This window comes from Pezoporus wallicus, unplaced genomic scaffold, assembly GCF_028554395.1.
Source record: "Pezoporus wallicus isolate ANWC-B61680 ecotype Strahan unplaced genomic scaffold, APGP_CSIRO_Pwel_v1 contig_6354, whole genome shotgun sequence".
In the NCBI taxonomy this organism is placed as follows: Eukaryota; Metazoa; Chordata; class Aves; order Psittaciformes; family Psittacidae; genus Pezoporus; species Pezoporus wallicus.
In genome coordinates, this window is record NW_026638688.1 from 2,691,880 (window position 1) to 2,712,158 (window position 20,279).

The 20,279-nt window shown below is 42.7% G+C and overlaps 1 protein-coding gene across 11 annotated transcripts in view; it reads right to left on the reverse strand.

The window, feature by feature from the left end:
• Positions 1-20,279, reverse strand: part of SGCD (sarcoglycan delta) — a 325,796-nt gene that overhangs the window by 106,218 nt on the left and 199,299 nt on the right. For 9 of the 11 annotated variants that reach the window (XM_057411983.1, XM_057411980.1, XM_057411982.1 and 6 more), the window contains one exon: positions 16,934-17,119. In XM_057411983.1, coding sequence (XP_057267966.1) covers positions 16,934-17,119 — 186 coding nt within the window. The remainder of the gene's footprint in view (positions 1-16,933; positions 17,120-20,279) is intronic. The other 2 variants (XM_057411988.1, XM_057411989.1) reach the window with 1 other exon arrangement.

Genomic DNA, 20,279 nt, shown 5'->3' on the forward strand with positions numbered 1-20,279 from the left:
TTAACAGCCTGGCAGAAGTCAAGGCTCCACGTGGATGGACTGTTCTGTCCCATTCCTCATCCACTGAGAACTTTCTGCTCCGCTTGTTCAGCAAGTGGGAACACTGAATAATGTGGGAAAACTTCACTTATCTATTCATAGGGCTTCTCCATCTCACTGCTGCAGCACTGCCAAGTTTGCTTCGGGATAGAATTTTACTCTGCACCTATTTTTCTTAATCTAAAGGCCCGTTTAAGAGGTCTGTTCTCCGAAATGATGATTCTGATGTTCACTGCTCTGCTCTAGTAGCAGCTACATTTATTTCATCCCTTCAGTGGGAGTGAGACTGCTTCTCCTTTGACTTGGTGGGGGGGAAACTTCTGCAATTTTTTTCATCCCACTGCTTGAGTGTGTGCATTGCAGAAGCTTCTCTTACATTAGGACCAGGCTAATAAGATTAACAAAGCGAGGCTGTAGGGCTCTTCCTCTCCCCATTACTCTGATCGAGCTCTTTCTTCTCTCCAGTGCCACCCACAAGCGAAGGGACTGAATGTGTATGCTCTGAACTTCTCACTGTTCTTCTACACACTACTCCAAACATGACTCCATTCTCCATTCGAAATGCAGAGGCAGTGACTTCAGAGGAATATGAAGCCCAGAGGCAGATGCAGAGGTACACTGGGGATATTCTCCTCCACAGTCTGCATTGCAGCTACTGCCTCAAACCTGCGTTGCTGATGATCCTCAGGACTGCTCATGCTTTGCTGTGATGTGAGAGTCTGCACGCTCCTACACAGCATCATGTGGAGAGATACCTCCCCAAAGCACACAGGCAGTGACAAACAGCAAGTCCCAGCTTTCTGTGAGCACACAGTGAATATCTGTGAATGCTGAACTGGATTTCTCCTCTCAAGGAGCCACTTGCATGGATAAAGAACCAACTCTGCCCAGTGGTGGGGCCAGTAACAGCCTTATCTGGAAGCTGGGCTTTCTTATGAAAGACACAAGAGATTGTCCCTGTACAGCACACACTTTTAAAATACTTGGAAAGTGCTATAAAAAATGCCCTTACTTCAGCTCACTGACTATGAAATGCATGCATAATACTCAGGAAAGTTACCAGAAGGTAATTTTATTGGCTATAATACCTCATCTCACTGAGTCCCTGAAGGCACACTCCATAATCCACCAAGCACAGAAGTACCCCAGTGACTACGTCTACATTGCTTCTTTAAGAAAACAACAAAAAGGAGTCCCGTTAGCAGCCAGAGCAGAGCACACTGCCACACTCGCCTCCTGGCCACGCATGGGCCTCCCAGGCAACTCTAGACCCTCCTGCACCAAGTCTTCTTGAGAACGGATGCTGCTAGTTAAAACTGCCTCCCAGAAGCCTGAGCCTCGCTCCCTGTATCCCATCTGGGCTCCAGGCGATGCTTCCCAGACATAAGCTCAGGCTGAGCTCCCAAGCTCGCCATCTGGAAGGGCAACAGGTTTGGCGTCAGGAGTCACTTACATCCCACTGTATCTATCTGCCCTGCTCTATCTGGAAAGCTGAGGCAATCAAATATTTAACATATTGAACGAGAGCCCTCCTGGCTAAGAGGAACAGCAATTAAAGACCTGCTGATTCATCAGATATCAAAGGGGAAGCAACACAGTGGGGAACAGAAATATTCTGAAGGAGCCAGACGTTTGCAGTGCACTGGGCCAGGAATTCACATTAACAGCATCCCAAACAAGCTGGGAACAATGCTTGCTTAAAATCCCCAGTGGGGATCTGCACCATCAGGAGGGGAGAAACAAAAAGAAAATGGGTATTTTGAAATTTATAAGGCATACACCCTTTATTCTGCAAGAAAAATGACGAAAGATGGCAGTGTTGCAGTCCTAGATGCTTGGAAGCTGTCCACACAACATAAAGAGCAATGTAGATACTTTGGAAAACATGCTCTTTCAGCTTTCTCTGCAAGCTTACCCACTCCTATGTGCATATATTAGGCATGCACATATGTTTATGGGGCCAGACCTGGTATTTATGGTCAGTATCCCCTCCTGTGTGTGCTGCTTGCTGGCCCTGAATCAATGCCCTGACTGAAGGCAGATGAGAGTAATTGCTGAATCAGCAGACTGATGACACTCATGGGAAAAGGATTAGAAGATAAACTTCAAGTCCAATAAACTCATCCTTGAGTCTAATGGGAGGAAAACTGGACCTGCATGCATTAATATTCACATATGCACGGCTGCTGTGAGTACGCAATTCTATGTGAATAGTATATAGTAGTACTTAAGTATCAGTGCTATGTGAAGTGACTTGGAATTTTCTGTGATTCACTTTCAGGAGGTATTAAAAATCTAAGAAATTGAGAAGTTCCTATAGCTGACGATGCTCAACACGTATCTACTACATATTTTCACACCCTTACAGACAATAATGAGGCATGCCTGGTCAGCAGCTGGCCAGGCAGCAGCACACTGGATGGGAGTCTAAATCTTTGCGACTACTAGACAGATTTAGCACCTTCATTGCTACAAAACCATGATTTAAAGCAAGTAACTGCATAAGCCAATACAGGGCTGGTGACTTACAATGTACCAGCTGTTCTTTTGGGAAAACCTCCTTTATGTCATCATATAGTTAACTTCTCCAAATATAATGAAAGACAAAAAAGTCTTTATTTCTGCTATATCAAAAGTGTGATTTAAAAACCACCAGGGCAAACCAAAGCTGCTGTTTCTCTCTGCTCCAAAATGTTCCTCTGCTTCCTCTCTCATAAACCTTCTTTCTGCTCTGTAACTATCTTCACAAAATCAGCTACCCATAGAGACAATATCCTGATTCCATCACCAGAAGAAGGTCACTCGAGCGAGTCGGTATACCTCAGTTCAGGTGCTCATTTTTAAGTTTGGCTAACCTTAAAGCAAAGTGCCCTTTAAGAGCATATCCCTTTAGCCGTAAAATACTTAATCATTAACGATTTAAAGCAGAAAGGAATTTAAGTGAGTTAGACATCCTGTAATAGGCCTTTTGACTAGGGCCATTAGGAACATTTTGGTTCAGTTCAGACATAATTTATCATCCTGAGTGGAATCCACCTGCAAAGCAGGCAGCGCCTTTCGCTATTGTAGCTCTTCTCTTTAAAATAAAATAAAATAATAAAAATCCATTCACCTTTTCTGATTTCCTAAGTAGCTTAAGGTTATAAATGCCAGCTAGCTTCCTGCTAGGCATTTACTGCTGTCTTTAACGGCCAAAACCTATCAGAAACCTCCTGAGGCTAAACACAGAGGAGAGAGCAAAAAGTAATCATTTTATATTCCAGTCGCTGGTAGAAGAAACCTGCTGAAAAAAGGTTAAAGCACTGTAGACTGGTCTCCCTACTATTCCTAACTTGCCACTTAATTATCATAGCGTGGCCACCTCCTTAGCCAACACGCAGCTTTGCTGACTTCAGGGCACCCATGAAAGCTGCAGAGCTACCCTGGGATCTCTGCAAGCAGCATCCCCCAGCACTAATGTACTTCTGGATAGTGACAGTAAATTAAGAAAAGGGCACAGCTTGGCTATTAAATAGCAACAGGGCCATAAAATAAGACATTTTGGCATCTATATGTGAATTTTAGGCTGGTGTCAACTCACAGTGATGCTCCAGTTATTCTGTGGAATAGAAAGTCTGACAGCCTCTATAAGCATGGCTCATTTTTATATGGGAAACATATAAAAATGCTGATGTATTATACTGTTGTATATAAACATGAAAAATAGCAAAGGTAAGCCAGAAAAGGTTTAAGTCCTTCAGAATTTAATAGAAAAAATATCCAGCCATCTTTCTGAGTGATTACAGAAAATTACATCCCTATCAAAGAACTGTGAAAGATAACAAAAAGCTGCCAGGATGGACATGTTCTCTGCTTAATTTAGTAGATTTTGAAAGTAATTTCTACAGAGCTGTACTGATTTCGCTGCTCCTAAGTTTTAAAGATTCTTTTCCTACACACACAAGTATGGAAAGCGTATGAAATACCTGAAACACATCTCAAAATACTAGAATATAAAGATGCCATATTCTCACGTTACACTGCAAATACCGATGTGTATTACCTCCCTCCCCCTTCCATAAGTTAAAAGTAACCATGCCACCACATTCCTTTAGCACAAGGCATGGACCACCCTGGCACTTCAGCTGCAGAAATCGGTACAGCTGGGCTTGAAGGTGTCAGCACAGGAAAAATACTATATTGAAAAGAGAGGTTTGTTCCTTTGATTATAACAAGATGATGTTGAATGCCTGACTTAGCATGGATGTGAATGATTTCCAATGGAACTAAGGTCAAGAAAGATGGGAACTTATTAAAAATAACTACATCAGACTGCCTGTTACTTTTACTAGTGAACATGGATGGACAGTGAGGAAAGGAATGTGCATGCTCTGAGACAACAAATCTTTAAAAACTCTAATTTACTCCTTAAAACTCACTGGAAATGGGACCCCTTACCCATAGGATAAAAAAAGGAGGCACAGAAAAAGAGTGATTGAGCAACAGGCCACAGTAACAAAGACCACACCATATCCACTGAGGTCATCTGTCCCTCATCCCCACAGCAGACACAACTGGCTACTGCTTCATGACTGCAGCCTGAAAGTACAAGCAACTGCTCTGCTTCCAATCTTTATTGTTATAAAGCATTTCCATGGGGGGCTGGCAGCTTTGGTAACCGATTAGTGTATATTACTGAGACAATTCACAGGGCTCCTATAAGCCAGAAGGAATCACGCTGGGAGATCTGCTTTCTGCTCTAAATATAGCAGCACAAGAAATGAAATCCAAGTGCCAGATTTCAGTGGGATTTCCCAGGGTGAAATGCATTGCACACATGGCTCATTAGAGACCTTTAAAACAAAAACAAGAACTACAGATTGCACCAGTGTATTCCCTTCCCAGTGCTGCTACTGAAAACATTTTGGATGAATGGTGGTCATTTCCCCACCATGAATCACATCATCTCTCTACACTCGTTTCCAGTAAGCATTTCAGTCAGCTCATCCAATGTTAACACCAGTGATAACTGTGACTAAGCAGTTAATGTAGTCATTTAACTTCACATTTCTTATTGAAAGGATTAATTTTAAAAACAGGAAAACATGCAATGAAGAAAAGTAAGGTAAGAAATGAGTACAACAGATTAGTTTACTCTCATTTACCAGGGTTCACGTATAATTGTCCACCATTTCCAGGCTCCTGTGCCATGTTTCCAAAGCTGTGAGCCTCCTTCTGTAAGAAGGAGCACAAATTTGTAGTTGTTTCCAGAGATTTCTGTCCACAGAGCTCTCTTGGACATTGTCTCTGTTTTGTACTGCACAAATTCTCACAGCATCTATGTATTTGTTTTAAACTGACAAACTTCATAGGTGAATGAAATCCATTTAACATGTGACCCTATAGATTGCTACCAACCCAAAGCAACAGTCTCTTTTATTCTCTATGGGGGCAGATGACACCGCCACCACCAAAAGTAAAATAAATCAACAAATCCAGGACACACTTTTCTTTTCAATTGCACAGATATTGCCTACATTACAAATCTTAACAATCTTTTCCTTTGCAGCCTGTCTTCTGGAGCTGTATGCTGCCAACCTATTCTTCTCTTATTGATACCTGTGTAAACTCAGAGATGCCATGCACCTACACCCCCGTAAGAGGAGAACCAAGTCATGCATCAAGTGACTGGCTACTCTGGGTTTATTTAGCATACCCTACAAACAAAACGGAATTAACTACCTTCCCAGCCCCAGCCTCCATCCCCACTTCACAGGGCTCCCATCAGCACAAGCACAACAGGGTCTTTACTGACCTTAGTCTCTCCATACAGAGAAATATTTATTTTAGCCTTGAATATGTAAAAACTCCTCATTCTCAGCTTAAAGACGAAAGGACTGACAAGGCAAACTGCTCTGCAGAAAAGCTTCCTATTAGAAGAAAGGTGTAATGGCAGCAAACGTAGCTCCACTGGGAAGAATAAAGGAATTAAACACATCTGCCTTCTAACATACAGGGTTTTTCTTGGGCAACGTACAAGACTGAATCCTTTATAGTATTAACAAAACCAAGTATCTTTGGTCAATCAATCTTGACATGCAACTTCAAATAAAGATGAAATTTGCCCTATAACCTATACCTGCTGGTCAACTGGAGTGTTCTCCCTTCTAGACAATGCAGTTTTCTGTAAAACCACAGCAGCAGTGCTGGGATTCACTCAATCTTTATACAACCCAGCCATCAGCTGCTCAGGCTGAAGTTCCTCACCTTCACAAGGCTCAAGGCTTTGCTGCAAACCTTCTATCAGTCTCTATTGATGCTGTCTCTCTGTAAGTAACTGCTGAATTCAGAAGTGGTTGGTGTGTACAAATATGCAATTAGCAGCAACTGCCTTTCTAGTATGCAAAGGAAATAAAGACTGTAAAAGGCATTTAATTTCCTAGTTTCCTAGAACCAAATTCTTTAATGTCTTGTATTGAAAGATTAAATATTTGTTGTCAGAAATAATACCACCTTCCTAAATAACCTGAATCAAAATCAGCACCTACACACGTCTATATGACTTGCACCTACACGAAATAAAAGTATTTCAGGGCTCTGCCTGGAGAAATAAAGCACTTTTTCATTTTTCTAAAATGAAAAGTTCCAGTTTGCCAAGCATATTTGCTTGCTAAGAAACAACAGAGGCAGGTTACACATGTTTTTATGTATTCAACTGTAGCCGCAACTCCAAAAAACATGACAAATCTACTGCTGACAAACAATGACATTTCCATTTCCAATATTTCACTGGTAGCCCTCCAAGAGGTCACTCTGAAAGATTTTAGTCTATCTAGACATTTTATGTGTTTCAGCACACATTACAGAGAACCTTCAGGATAATAAAAAGCAGAAATCACATGCACATTCCTGCTGACTTGTGTGAAACAAGGCATTAGCAAACAATGCAAGAACACAAGAAAGCAGAATGCTCTCGTGTTTTTCAACCTCGCTGTCTTCAGTGGAGAGAATAAACAGTAGAAAATGGCCATATCTGTTGCTACAACATGCACACTTGAATTTCTGTCATGCCTCTTTTCAGATCCGTAACACGAGGAGGGATTTTAATAGAGCCGAAGGGTGCAATCAGCGCGACTGTGCTGCCAGGATCGGCACAGAAATGCTGATAGTTGTAATTAGGAAGAATGTGTAACTGAAGTGCCGTATGCTTGAGCCTGAGGTGGTGGCTTTAACATGAGGTGCTGTGCTCCTCCCTAGACCCAGAACCGCAGGCTCCCATCAGACCTATCCAGCCATAGCTCACCTCTCTGTGCCTGATGCACCACAGCACCTTGGTGACCGGAGCAGGACTGATTCCCAACACCCATGCCCCAGATGGGTGGTTTATAAAATGCCATGCCTGCTTTAGGGACACACACCAGGATTAACAGAGCAAGGTGCTGGCATGAGAAAGATCCACTTATTGCAGCAAGAAAGACTAAGTTGTGGCCTTGGAGCCCTGTGCAGTTGGGAGTAACATGGAGATGTCTGTTCTCAGCCCCAGAGGCAGTACTGCTGCTCAGCCTCACATACCTCTTTTTTTTTGCTGGAATAACCAAAATACCACTGGAATTCAGCAAGAACTGCACAAAACCAGAAACGTGTGATGGAAATGAAACCATCGGGATTGGAACTAAATGATCTTTAAAGTCCCTTCCAACCCAAACCGCACTATGACCTATGATTCTATGACTTAGGCAAGACATGCACCTACACCTCCTGCACGGACACTGTCAGACAGCCCGGCCAGTTTGAGAGGATGGATTCTGCCCTTGGACTTCTCCTAAACACACCGCAAACCAGGCTTCAGAGTAATGAAACTTTAATTCTAGCTCCCTCAGTCACCTTAATTGCATAATGATAAACTAACTTTCAGGGACCCTGTGCGTGGGAGTAAACTTTCCAGGTTTGTTTTTTTTCTCCCTTTTCCTGTGGTGGGGTGGGAAGTCTCTAAAGACTTCAATTAGAAGCAATTACTGGAGATGCAGAGGCTTCTCTGAGGTTAAGCCGCTCTTCATTTTCTCAAGAGAAGCCTTTAATTAAATGCAAATAATCAAAAATTTCATACAGCAGATTGCCATAATTTCACTATTAGTTACTGGATCACATTTAAAAAGGAAAGAGGTGGGCAGCAGTACTAGGCGGACATGAAGCAATGAGAACTCATGAGGGTCAAGGCTGAATTATGTGCGTAAATTTATTCCTCTTCTATTAAGTCTGCTTGCAACCACTTCATTTCAGTGTTAACAGGTTGTCCTTCATGCAAGTGCACTGGAGTGTAGTCCCATAGAAACTTGTGCCTCAATACAAATAATTACCTCCGTCCATCTTACTGTTGACCATGGCAGTGAAGGCAGGATTGGTAATGGGGAAAATGTAATTGAAGTGGAAATGACCAGAACTAAAATGCAAGCTATGATGAATTCAAATGATACATTCAAGCTCATCTCCATAGCAAAGCTTTGGAAGAACAGGCACGTGAAATGCCAGCAAGTATTTTAAATACATCTATCAAGTCAGGTATGGTAGCATACAAGCGGTGAAGTGATAATACAGCATCTGCAGGAGGGGATGGGAAAGACAGACTCCATACAACCACAGGGCTGTAATTCTGTGCTCAGAACCATCAGTCTTTACAGCAGGTTCTGACAGAAGGTAAATAAAGTAAATGCACACAACTGCATAGAGAATATGGTACTTTCCCCCTACTGTTTTTGTTTAGTCAAACACAAAAGCTTATCCTAGCTAACAGGCAGCAGTGAGCCCTCAAGCTGGGGCTTCACCCAAAGACAGTGAAGGTTTCTGCTGTTCAGTGCTTTGCACAGTCATCTACAGTGTAAGAAAGAGCCAGCTCCATTCCCTTTCCACGGATTATGCTACAACCCGTATGCAAACAAGCTACAAGATGCAAACAAGCAGGGGTTTGTAACCAAATGCAACGAAATGTTTTAAGCAGCAGCTTTCAGAAAAGCTGATGGCTTTGCACTTGGAGACTGCTTCAAGCAGCACCTAAGCCTTAAGGCAATCACGCAGAAGAGGTGCTTCAGAAGCGTAATATTTTTGTTACAGCAATAAGCTGCTCTGTTCTGAAAGCTGAGAAGGTCATTGCTCTCTGCTACAGAGAGAGTGCAGGAGGCATGTCAGGAAGTTCAGAAGGAAAGGAAAAAGAAGAGCAAGGAACAAGGGACGCAGCAGTGGAAAACTTACTGTACAGCTCAGCTTGGCACGTCATTTCTGTGCGGATTCCCAAATTAAAACATTTCTCCTACTGTACTGTGAGAATAATAGGGAGGGATCAGACTGTGTGCTATTCAGAGGACTAACTGATTATTGACATTTTAGCAGCGAGCTTGTTTTTGTTCTTTTGCACATTTATAATAATACCTTTTACATGTTCGCTAAGAGACAAACCTCTCTCTGGTGCAGAACTGCGAGTCTGAAGACCTTTTGTTGGCACTGAGACGAATCCTAATGCAAAACATCTTATTTCTTCAGATGAAAGAGAAGCTGAGAACAAACCCCTCTGGAGGGAGGTGGCAGAAGGTGGAGTCTGGGATCAAAGTTTATGACTCAGCCCCCCCATGCTCTCATTCCTGTTTGCAAGGTCCTGCTGCTATCATGCGATGAAGCAGCTCCTCCAGGTCTGATAAAGCTTCCCATCACACTCCCCGCACCATAGCTGGGATGCGGATCACCAGCAGACAGGACCCTCTGTGTTCACAGGCAGAAATGCCTGGAAGTGAAGCCTTATGCCAGAGACCAAATGCTAAAATTTATATTGCAAACCATCCAAGTCCTTGCCCCTCTCTTCCCTACTCCATCTATTCTAATCCCTCTGTTCTTTGAGTGACCAAAAAGAGCCATGTTGTATTTTTTATGCAGTGATGTATTTTCCTGCTATGGAGATACGCTGAAGACTGGTTACTGAGGCTTGACAGTGTGGCCCATACAGCACATCTGCCAGGTGCTGGTATGCATGTGCTGAACTGAAAATATGAGGAGAGAGGCGTTGCTGAGTTTCTAACAGCTTCCTTCAAATCAGAAGTAGTAATAACCAAGAGATGCTGGGTCCTGCTATATCTGGGTGTCAGGGCTAAATTCTCTGGTGTCCAGTAGGAAAACAGCATCAATAAAAGCTTTTTCTGGTATGGGGACATTTATAATATCTCTCACTCCTGGTTAGTAGCAAGTACAGAGCTTATGCAGCAGCTTCTTTCACAGTAGGGATACTAATAAATAAGATTGCTTTCTTCTCTGCCTCTGAGAAATACAGAAATTAAGTATGTTTGAGATATTCCTGTCTCTTGGAGAGATACTTCTGTTGACATGGCTTAAGTATGAACAGTGGCTTAGAAACAATCAAGAACTGAGACCTGGAAGCCTGTCCATCGATTTGGAAGCATAATCACATAAGCCGCTGTTCTTCATGAAACCCAACCCAAAATCTTTGAGAGAAAAGGGCCATCTGCTGTTGTAACACTCAGTACACCATAGACTGTCTTGTGCAAAAGCCAAAGAATAAAACCAAATAATTATCTAAATGACTGAAGGGCAGCACATCCAGCTTGGTTTAGTGGTAGCAGTAGAAGACTTACTATTTCACTATTTCTTTTGCTCCCATGACATATCTTTAGGCATATCCAGTGCTATGGCAGGCCTCTGAAAAAGTCAGTGGCTCAGCAGAGAGTAGAGACAGTAAGGTAAAAATATGGGGTCCTTTCATCACTTTTTGGTAACAAAGAAGATGAAACCCTTATGTGCTTATCCTGGTAGAGAAAATGTGATATTAGGATAATAAAAGTGAAATATTATCAGAGACTGAATTTTCAAAGGTGTAGCACGAGAAGAAACTGATGCACTATAACTCAGCAAGTCATCAGTACCAAATGCTTAACACTTGGGAGGAAACAGTAGTGAAGGGGCAAACTTGTAGTAACATCATGCAATATCCCATTAAAACTGACTACATTATTCTAAACACCAAAGGAGAGAAGCCAGAAAAGTACCATATGTATCTTTAAAAAAGATAAGTAATCTCAATTGGTTTTTGTACAGAAAAGAAACTCTTCAGGAGTAAAATTCAGACCTCTAAAAAGAGTAAAACAAAAGCATAACACATTTTTTCCTCAATCCAGAAGGAAGAAAAATTGAATTGACTGTAAAAAACTTGCAAATAAAAAGCATTATGGCAAAGGGCTTGATCCACTGATGTCAATACCAAGACTCCTTCTGAATTCCAGGGGGCAACAATTTCACCCATAGAAACTTCTTCACTCAATAGTACAGTCACTAACAGTATTGGTGGTGTTGTCAGACCACTACAATGTTAACATCTTTATATCAGGACATACAGTCCAAGTGAATTAGGAAAGAAGGGAAATACACAAGGCTCTTGGGTCATGCAGGCAGCCTCAAAACAATTACTTGTTTTTGAACAAGAACAACATGAATAAGGATGGAGAAGTGCACAATTTTATATGCGTGTGTATGACAGGAAGAGAGGAACAAAAACCTTTCACTCTTTCCTCACTAAGGATACAGTAATTCTAACTCTAAACAATTTTACCTGACAGATTACAGTTGCACTACAAAGCAGAAGCTGAAAAGCACATTTCTTTCCCATGTTTGCCTTATCATTGCACCTAAAGAGACCCCAGAGAAACCATGAAGAGGGAATATAAACTGCACAGTCAGTTTAGTCTGGGGCAATTTTTAATTAAAAAAAAAATAAAGCCAAGTCTATGCCTTTAAATCATTAATAAAAGAATCCTGCCTGTTACAGTAATGAGTTTTCCTAACTCAAATCCATCTTTACAGCTGTGTTATTACCCTACTGTTTTCCTGTAATTGAAATGTGGCAGGTAGTTTACACACAAGAGGGAGTAATTGTATTGGAAATAACTGCTCATAACCAAATTTTTAAAGCTCATTTTTCTTATCAACTTTTAATAAAGAAAGCAAGATAGTAATGATATTTAGCGTTTGTGCCACCTACAGAAGCACTTTGTCTCTCTAAATAGCTAACATTTCATTCAAGGATTCTAAACCATAACCCTTCAGTTACAAATGCAGCCTGCAGCAAAAAGGAAAAATCTGAGCAGCAGCAGTCATTTGTTTCTGTTCAATTAAACCAGTAAAAAATGGCTGAACCTCATGCTAAAAGATGCAAGCCTTCAATAAACCTGACATGGTCCTGGAAGGAGAACACAAGAGTTTGTGTTTGCTGTGGTTATGGAGCACCCCAACCTCAGCCTGATCAGGCCAGAAGGGAAAACTCCCCCTCTCTTTGCATCCTAATGAAGATGGGATGAGGCAGGTCATTGTCTGCCTGTTTCTACATTACACTTCCTTGGAAGTGCATGTACAGATAGCACAAAGCTGCACAATGTTTTCCTTACAAAGACTATGCGGGTCCCTTTGCTTTGGGAGATTCTTAGAAGACAGTTCACCAGGCATTTCAAACCTTGCAAACTGATTAGGGGAAAAGTATTATTTTTCCATTTATTAATGTTTAGAGTTTAGTAGAAACTGCCAATACACAGGACAACAGGATGCCACATGCAAGCAGCTTCTGTCCCCAAAAGCCTACAATCCAAACCATGGAAACAGGCAGCTATGGATAGAAATACCAGGGAAGGGCAAAGGAAAAGCAAAGGGTCCTCAGTGCTTTGACGGGCAGACAAGTAGGTGGGTGTTTGCCATTTAAATGCAGCCACAACAGGACACAATTCTTGCCTCTCCTGTTTAGAGCTCTTCCTGCTGCCTAACAGACCAGAAAAGGGTACTAATGGATAATGCTTTAGACTCCTAACACTCTTTAAAATACCAGGCATTGTATGCTACCCTTGTGGAAAGAGGTCAGTGCACTGCCACTGCCATTATCCGAGTCTTCTGAGCCTTGTACTGCTCAAAAGAAGGATATTGGTTTGCTCTGTTTATGTAAGCACATCTTTTATTGTAATATTCAGAAATTACTAGAACAGGAAGCTTTTAAAAAGTGGTTTAAGCTTACTAGTAATAGTTGAAATAGAGATCCCTAGCACATCACAGACATACAGCAGAGAAAACGTATGTACTTATATGCACAGTCACGAGCAATCCTACTGCTAAAGAACTACATCACTGGATGCTAATGCATGTGGACCATAAAAAGGAAGGTTGATAAGAGCATTGGTTGCAGCCTTGTAATTAGATTGGCATATACAAACCCTTGCAGGGCTCTCCTGTCTCAGCTGAGCTGTGTGCAGCTTGAGGTTGGGCATTCCATAGCTTGAGGTTGAGCCCTGTGACAGCAGGATACAGCCCAAGCCCGCGCTGGACCTTCAGACTGAGCCACATACACAGCCAACAGGCATCGCTGTTTTCTACCCAAACCCACTATGTGCAAACCACATACTTCTAACCAGGTTTGTTCAAGATCTGAATGAAGCAGAGCTCCCTCTGCCTATATATCATTAGAAAGCTGAGAGCTGGACGGTGGTTTCTACCTCAATTAGGTTAGGTCACCTTCAGGATGCATTTGGGTTTCAACCGAAATTGGTGGCTTTGGTCCATATTCATTCTGTGGTTTGGTGCAAAAATCAAAGCAAGGTTAAGAGGTAGCAACCTTCACAGAGCTTCCCACAGTCCCAGAGCAGCATAGCCCTGATGTGAATGAACAGGATAAATGGACCTGGCTATGCAAACCAGCTGTGGGACAGGCAGATGATATTTGAGGCCCCCTCCAGACCTGTTTTCCATACAGTCTGTGCCTGATAAAGGCATTTAAAACAAATTGAGGATCAAAAACTACATCAGAAGTGAACGTGCCAGAGGATACACTAGAGAGTCACCGATTTGCTCCAAGCAAATGTGACACTGCTTTGAAAGCCCCATGTAAAAAGCAACAGCCACACATAAATTTGTTTAAGCCTTAAACATTCAGATAAAAGCAAACCCTAGAATATATGAGTGATGCTTTGCTTACTAAAAGCCACTGTTTGGCAGTTTATGGTTTGATTTTGAAGGATTTGTCTCCTGGTACACGAGGCAGAGGGGAGAGAAAGGGATGTCCGGCTTGATGTGGAAGTGGAGTGTATGGATACTGCTACAACGTGCTCCACTCCCCATTATCAGCATTTACAACATGCCTGAGTTTTTCTTGAGCAAGTTTGCGGTGCTCATTAAAATACTGTGAGCACTTACTGGCTATAATGAGCACTCGTTAAATTCTGGCAAGTGCCAGGACTGTTGTGTGGAGTTGAACAGACCCAGGGTCTGGGAGGAAAGCTCAGGGGTGGGAAGATACTGGAAATACTACATTTTCCACAAGAACAGAAATACAAACTCTCCCCTCCTTTTTTGCTCTGCAAGCACTGGGGTAACTCAGACCTGTTAAGCAATAGCTATTGCCTACTGACTACTTGAATCATTCTCCTGCCCCAGAAGGACTCTCAGCTCCTCTTATCAGAACAGGAACAAATTAAAGATTTTTTTTCCATATTTGCATCTCCTCATTTGAGGACTTTCCTACATTTGTTATTTAGAGATAAAAGTCTGCCTCTGAAAGTTCACTTAGCAAAGTGGTTTTCCCAGCCTCAGGGAACAGTGCAGGAGGGATTGCAGAGCAGCATCCAAAGAGCCAGTGAGGCTGCAGGAGCAGCAGGAGATGAATGGGTGCATGCTGGGACAAGGATTCACATTTTACATGCCTCTTTCTTGTATCTATCTCCAATTGGCTGTGTCAGAGACACACACCCTGACTAGCGTGGCCATGCCTATAACCATAAAGCAGTTCCCACTGCAGGATTCAGTGCTACCATCTGTGGTTTTATCACTAATTGCTGTTCATCACCTACTAACTTCAGAATATACGAATTAACTAAACCCACATACAAAATACACTTTACCCTGGACTAATCCCTAGTGAATGAGAAGGCAAATGACTGTTTAAGGAAACAGAATCGGACAAGAGCTGGAAGATTAGTGCATCCCCCCCAAAAGCCAGTGTATATCCTAGTGGGATGGAGAGAGCTGCTGGAAGTGGGAGGTTTCCATCCGTATCTCTAAGATGTATCGCGGACATATCTCTACCTTTCTGCAGATGGCCTGAAAAATGCAATGCATCAGGAGAAGGCAGTGAGGGAGAAAGGAACAGAGAAGTTCACCTGCCTTCCCAAGCAGCTTGTGGAGAGTTGACTGACCACCACCACCAAATAGCATGAAGCATAGGACCGACATATCAAAGTTATGTTATTCTAAACAAATAAAGTTACATTTCTGAAAGGTGAGAATCTGAAATCCCATTATTTTGTGCTTGGGCACTGCCTGTATAATGAGCATATGACAGTCTCCTATCACATCAGAAATATCTATTTTTCAACTACATTTATCTAAAGACCACAGTTCAGCACAAAATGTATACCAAAATGACACCCATTTCACAAGATTAAACACCTGGTCTGGTTAAGCATTAATTGCTTACCAGTTTGGCTCACTCTTTACCCACCCACAGGAGCTTTTTGTGGATTACTGCTTTATAATTGCTTGCTCCCTAAGTACACAGGCACTGCAATCTTCTGCACACCTTGACAGCATCCTGGTTAGAGGAAATGAACGCTACAGTTCCCCTGACACAGCATTTTGTCTGTTGGATACAGTAAGTCAGAGACTGTTTACTCAACTTCTCATGGCCCATTAATGACATAATGTTGGACACAGCTGTTCAGGACTTCACAAGACCAAAGCACAGAAAGAAATGCCGGGAGACTTCAAACACACTGCTCACATCAGTGCCTGGCAGGGAAAGCCCTTGAAAGTGGTCTAGGGGAATTTAGCCTTACAGCTCTCCCACGAAGTAAATCCAGGATTAAAGCCTCAAACTCAGTTTCTCCTGAAGACTCAAATTATCTTAAAATAACTCCATCTGACCAAGGGGGCAGTGACTGCTTTGAAGCAGAGGGGAGCAATCATTTAATTTTCATTCTGCCTGGACAAATTATCTACTGAAAAACCAGGGCCTGCAATATACAAAGGCTCACTAGCTCTGGAAGGGGGGTGAGCCTGGTTTATCATGTTCTGACTTCCAGTGTGTTTGAGCAGGAGGGGTGAAGCTCACACTGTAAAAAGACAATTCAAGGTTAAGGCACCCCTTAAGATCTCAAAAAGAGTTTGAACAGAGTTCAAGTGATGCACAGAGCGCTCTCGGCCTCGAAGGCACAATCTGGCCCAATGCAGTCTACCTCCCAGTACAGCTGCCCAGCATTTTTCTAGGGACTTCTGGAAGGCTAACCCTGGCCAGTGAATCTGTACAGCAAGGGAATGCTGCTGGCAGGACTGATGTGCACCAACCAACCATGCACAATGAGGACAAAGATATGCTTCTCCTAAGTACCGCACCCAGAAAGTCACCCTGCAAATGTTATTTTTCTTCATGGAGCTTCTGGAACCATGCCGTTATGGAAAAATAAAACATGAATTCTCCTTCAGAAAAAGGCAAATCAAGCTTCCCAACTTCCCAGTCATGGACAAAAGCAGAAAAAAATCTAAAAGAAAGGCTTGAACCCATTCCCACATCCTGGTTCAAAATAACCTATTAATCTTAAAACACTATATAACTGAAAAGTAGGGGAGGGTGGTGCATACCGTTTACATATATACATGTATATATACAGCAGGCAGGAGGAACATGATTTGCAACACTGAGCTGATTCTTCAGTTTGGCAATACTGTAGACATCACCAGCAGAAAAAGAGGATCACTGGGTGAATTTGTAGGAACGGCTATCCATGGCAACTAAAACACCCCCTTATCAAAGCTCTATCTGAAGTCATGCTCAGAGGAAAGACCACCACCCTCCCTCATCTTCCCCACACCTTCCAGGGTAACCCCTACTTACAATTGTGAAGTTCATAACCTTCAGAATCCAGATGGTCATAGCAAGGTTCACCAGGATTAAAATCATTAGGAGCAGCACAAAGAAATAGAGGCACCTCTTCCTCCAGCCATAAATCCCCACTTTGTATACCTGGGGTCCTTCTGAGGTCTGCATGGTGCTCCGGTGTGCGTACTGTTCCTGAGGCATCTGAAAACGACCACAAAGAAATAACCACGTGTATTAAATGGCAAGAGAAGGACAATGATAACAACTGTTTGTGTCTGTGCCTCTTAGAGAGTTTTGTTCTTTCTTTTTCAGAGTTGACCAGCTGGGCAGCATCTTCTTCCATACCTTAGTTCTGCATTATTTTTCTTTCTGCTTACTGTATGCAGTAACATACCAAAAGAGAATTTTATGTGTTAAATGTGTACATATATATATTTATAAACACATGTAAGCACGCTGTCTAAAGGTATCCTGTGGGGAAACTCTCGAGTGACACTGCTCATCGCCCCAGGTTTTGCAATGGGGCAAGGAAGGATCCTGAGTGGAAAATTTTGCATGCATTTGGTAAAAGCAGTTGAGTTCAGCAGTTTGTTTTGAAGATGCACTATGACTTCTCAGAGGCTTTAATTTAATATATATATATGTATATATGTATCTCAGCTAAAATCATTCCTTCCACCCAAAGCAAAAAGGCAAAATGCAAGTGTTTGCCTTTATTCTGTCCTGCACCCCAATCTTTCCTAACCAAGTAAACCTGAAGCACAAGTTTCTCCAGCTGTCACATCCCTAACAAATGATTCCTGAATATCTGTGCTGGCTTAACCCTGGGTGGGCATGGCATCCTAGAAGAACACCAGGGGTCAAACTCATTGAAAGAGGGAAGGAAGGAAGGAAAGGCGGCGTTGAAGAAATCAGTGCAGCAGCATCTCCAGGAAGAACTGCTTCACAGTCCCACATGGTGAGCTCTGTTCCCCTCCTACACCATGGTAGCTGGCTCTGGGCAGTGAGGGATGCAGCTGCCCCCACTATGGATTGGAAGAGATGGGTGCTTTTAAATGACATTTCAACCAGATGGGACAGGGGTCTGGAATACAGATACTGCACAATAGCTGTGTGCAAGCTTCTGCATGCACAGGGCATTGTGATTGTGGAGCACACAAATGAAAGTATTCACATTTTTGTTTTGACCCTTCACATTCGCGGCATGGAAAGCCACTTTCATGGGTTTCCCCCAGGCAGCAGTTTCTTGTTTTCAGACTTTTTTGACACACACAAACTGAGGATATGAGACCATCTCGAATAACACACAGTTTGCCAAATGTTTTGCACTTATACTCTATACAGATAAGGAAGCACCAAACACGTTCTTGCATTACTGATCCAACACCATGGACTGGCATTGATGGTTGTACGTAGTGAATTCGAAAATTCATCTACCAGGAGGAAACAATGTGAATTCCTCTCCTTGGGAGTGTGATCTGTGAGGACATGATGAGACAATGGTAGAAATTAGATACCCAGTGATAGCAGCTTATATTTGTTTTCTACTAGTTTCCTGGTCTTTCCCTAACTTTTTTTGTTAGCAGGGTCATACTCCAGCATCTAATAAAATTCAACGTGCAGTCAGCAGTGGGGCAAAGCCCACTGCAGGCTGATGCAAAGCAAGTTTCTTCATGGCATAACTTTTGTTCCAGTAGCATTGCACCAGGGATGAAGTTATCGATTTATCTTTGCTGCTCCAATGCTGAAGCCCATACATTTAAGGTAAGGGCTGCCGCTGCCTGAAGAATCAGTTACCTTTTTTTCCTACCCTTCCCTGCTTCAAAAGCTGCTAAGACCTGTGTTTTCTAGTGCTGCCTGGTGCTGTCACCTGCAGCACAGGCGATCAGCCACCTCTCCCTTCTTTTGCAAGGGTTCAACCAGGCTGAAACATGCACTTGGGTACTAAATAAATCCATTCAGGCACTAAATTCTTTTGAGCTCACAGGCATTGACACCTCTCCTGATATGGACCTATAAAGCAAAGCTGACTTAGCAGCCTATTCAGGAAGGCTGTGTTTAGCCCAATTAGCCTCATGTGCTCTCAGCCCCACTCCCATTCCATGAGCAGCACTCTTCTGGAGGGTGGTGATGCCCATCTGCCTCATTCCCTAATGTCAGCAGACCCCCCCACTCAAAATCCACAGCAGTGGTCAAGAAGGTTTTAAAAATAATAGTAACAAATGAGATATTCCTATCATTTTCCTCTCAGGTTTCTGAAGCATTGCATTTTTAAGGATTTTTCCCCTATATGCTCTAGGTCTACAAAACACCAAGGAGAAAAGCAGGTCAGACTTGTGCAATCAGTGTGGTGCTGCTAAGCAGCACCCACAAGAGAGGCTGTGAGCACCAGTGCTGCCCATCTACAGCCTGAGCTTCCTCCTTCAGATGATACTGCTGCCAGTGATTGCTGAACTAAAACTAGAGCAAGGCGAGCCCCAGCAGCCCATCCACGCCTCCAAGCCTGCCTGCTTCTTCCAGCTTTTTTAGCTGCTCTAAAAAAAGGATCTCACACCCCGCTCCCCAAACCATGCCTTGTTTACAACCTCAGACTACCCCAACCCCAGCTAATGCTATGAGGATCTACAACGTCAATTGTGCAGACAGTTGTATTGTGTCTGCACGATATGACAGGAGGAGCCAATGGCTCACGGCACATAAGCGTGTTCTCTAATACGGGTTGGTTCAGCCAGTTTATCCAGTGTGCATTAGAAGTACATCACCACAGAAAAGTGTGTCTGTATTAAAGAGCAGGTTTTGGTAGCGTAAATAGGCTCATCGTAAATCAATTATGCTGTTCAAGACCAGCTGGGGTATCACTCTCTACTGTGAATCCACCCAAAACCAAGGCAGACATAGATTTTACCAAGGGGGATTAAAGCAAGTTGGTTACAACAGACCCAGCTCTGTCTGGAGCAGTGTTTTTGCTCGCAGATGCCAAGATGGAAGGCTTTGCAGCAGAGAGCTCATCAGAGAGAGAAGCTGGGTCACCAACAAATACATGCACTTGGAGAAAAACAGGCCTTTTTACACAGCTACAACTACTCCGATCTGTGCAAAGGGAAAACTTAAACAATACATTACTGAGTTTCCACTACCTGGGGGAAATTATAACCACAAGTACTGTACAGGCAAGGATTTTATTGCCTAATATTTTAACAGGGAATCCTGGAGAGCACATATTAAATGCAGCCTCTCCCTTGGAGAAAATGAATAAATTGCATCGCTAACCCTCTCAAATTGTGGAAGACATTTGACCAATGAAAAACAATATGAAACACCCAGCTCAAAATATCTCTTATTGCAAAACTTGTTTATCCTC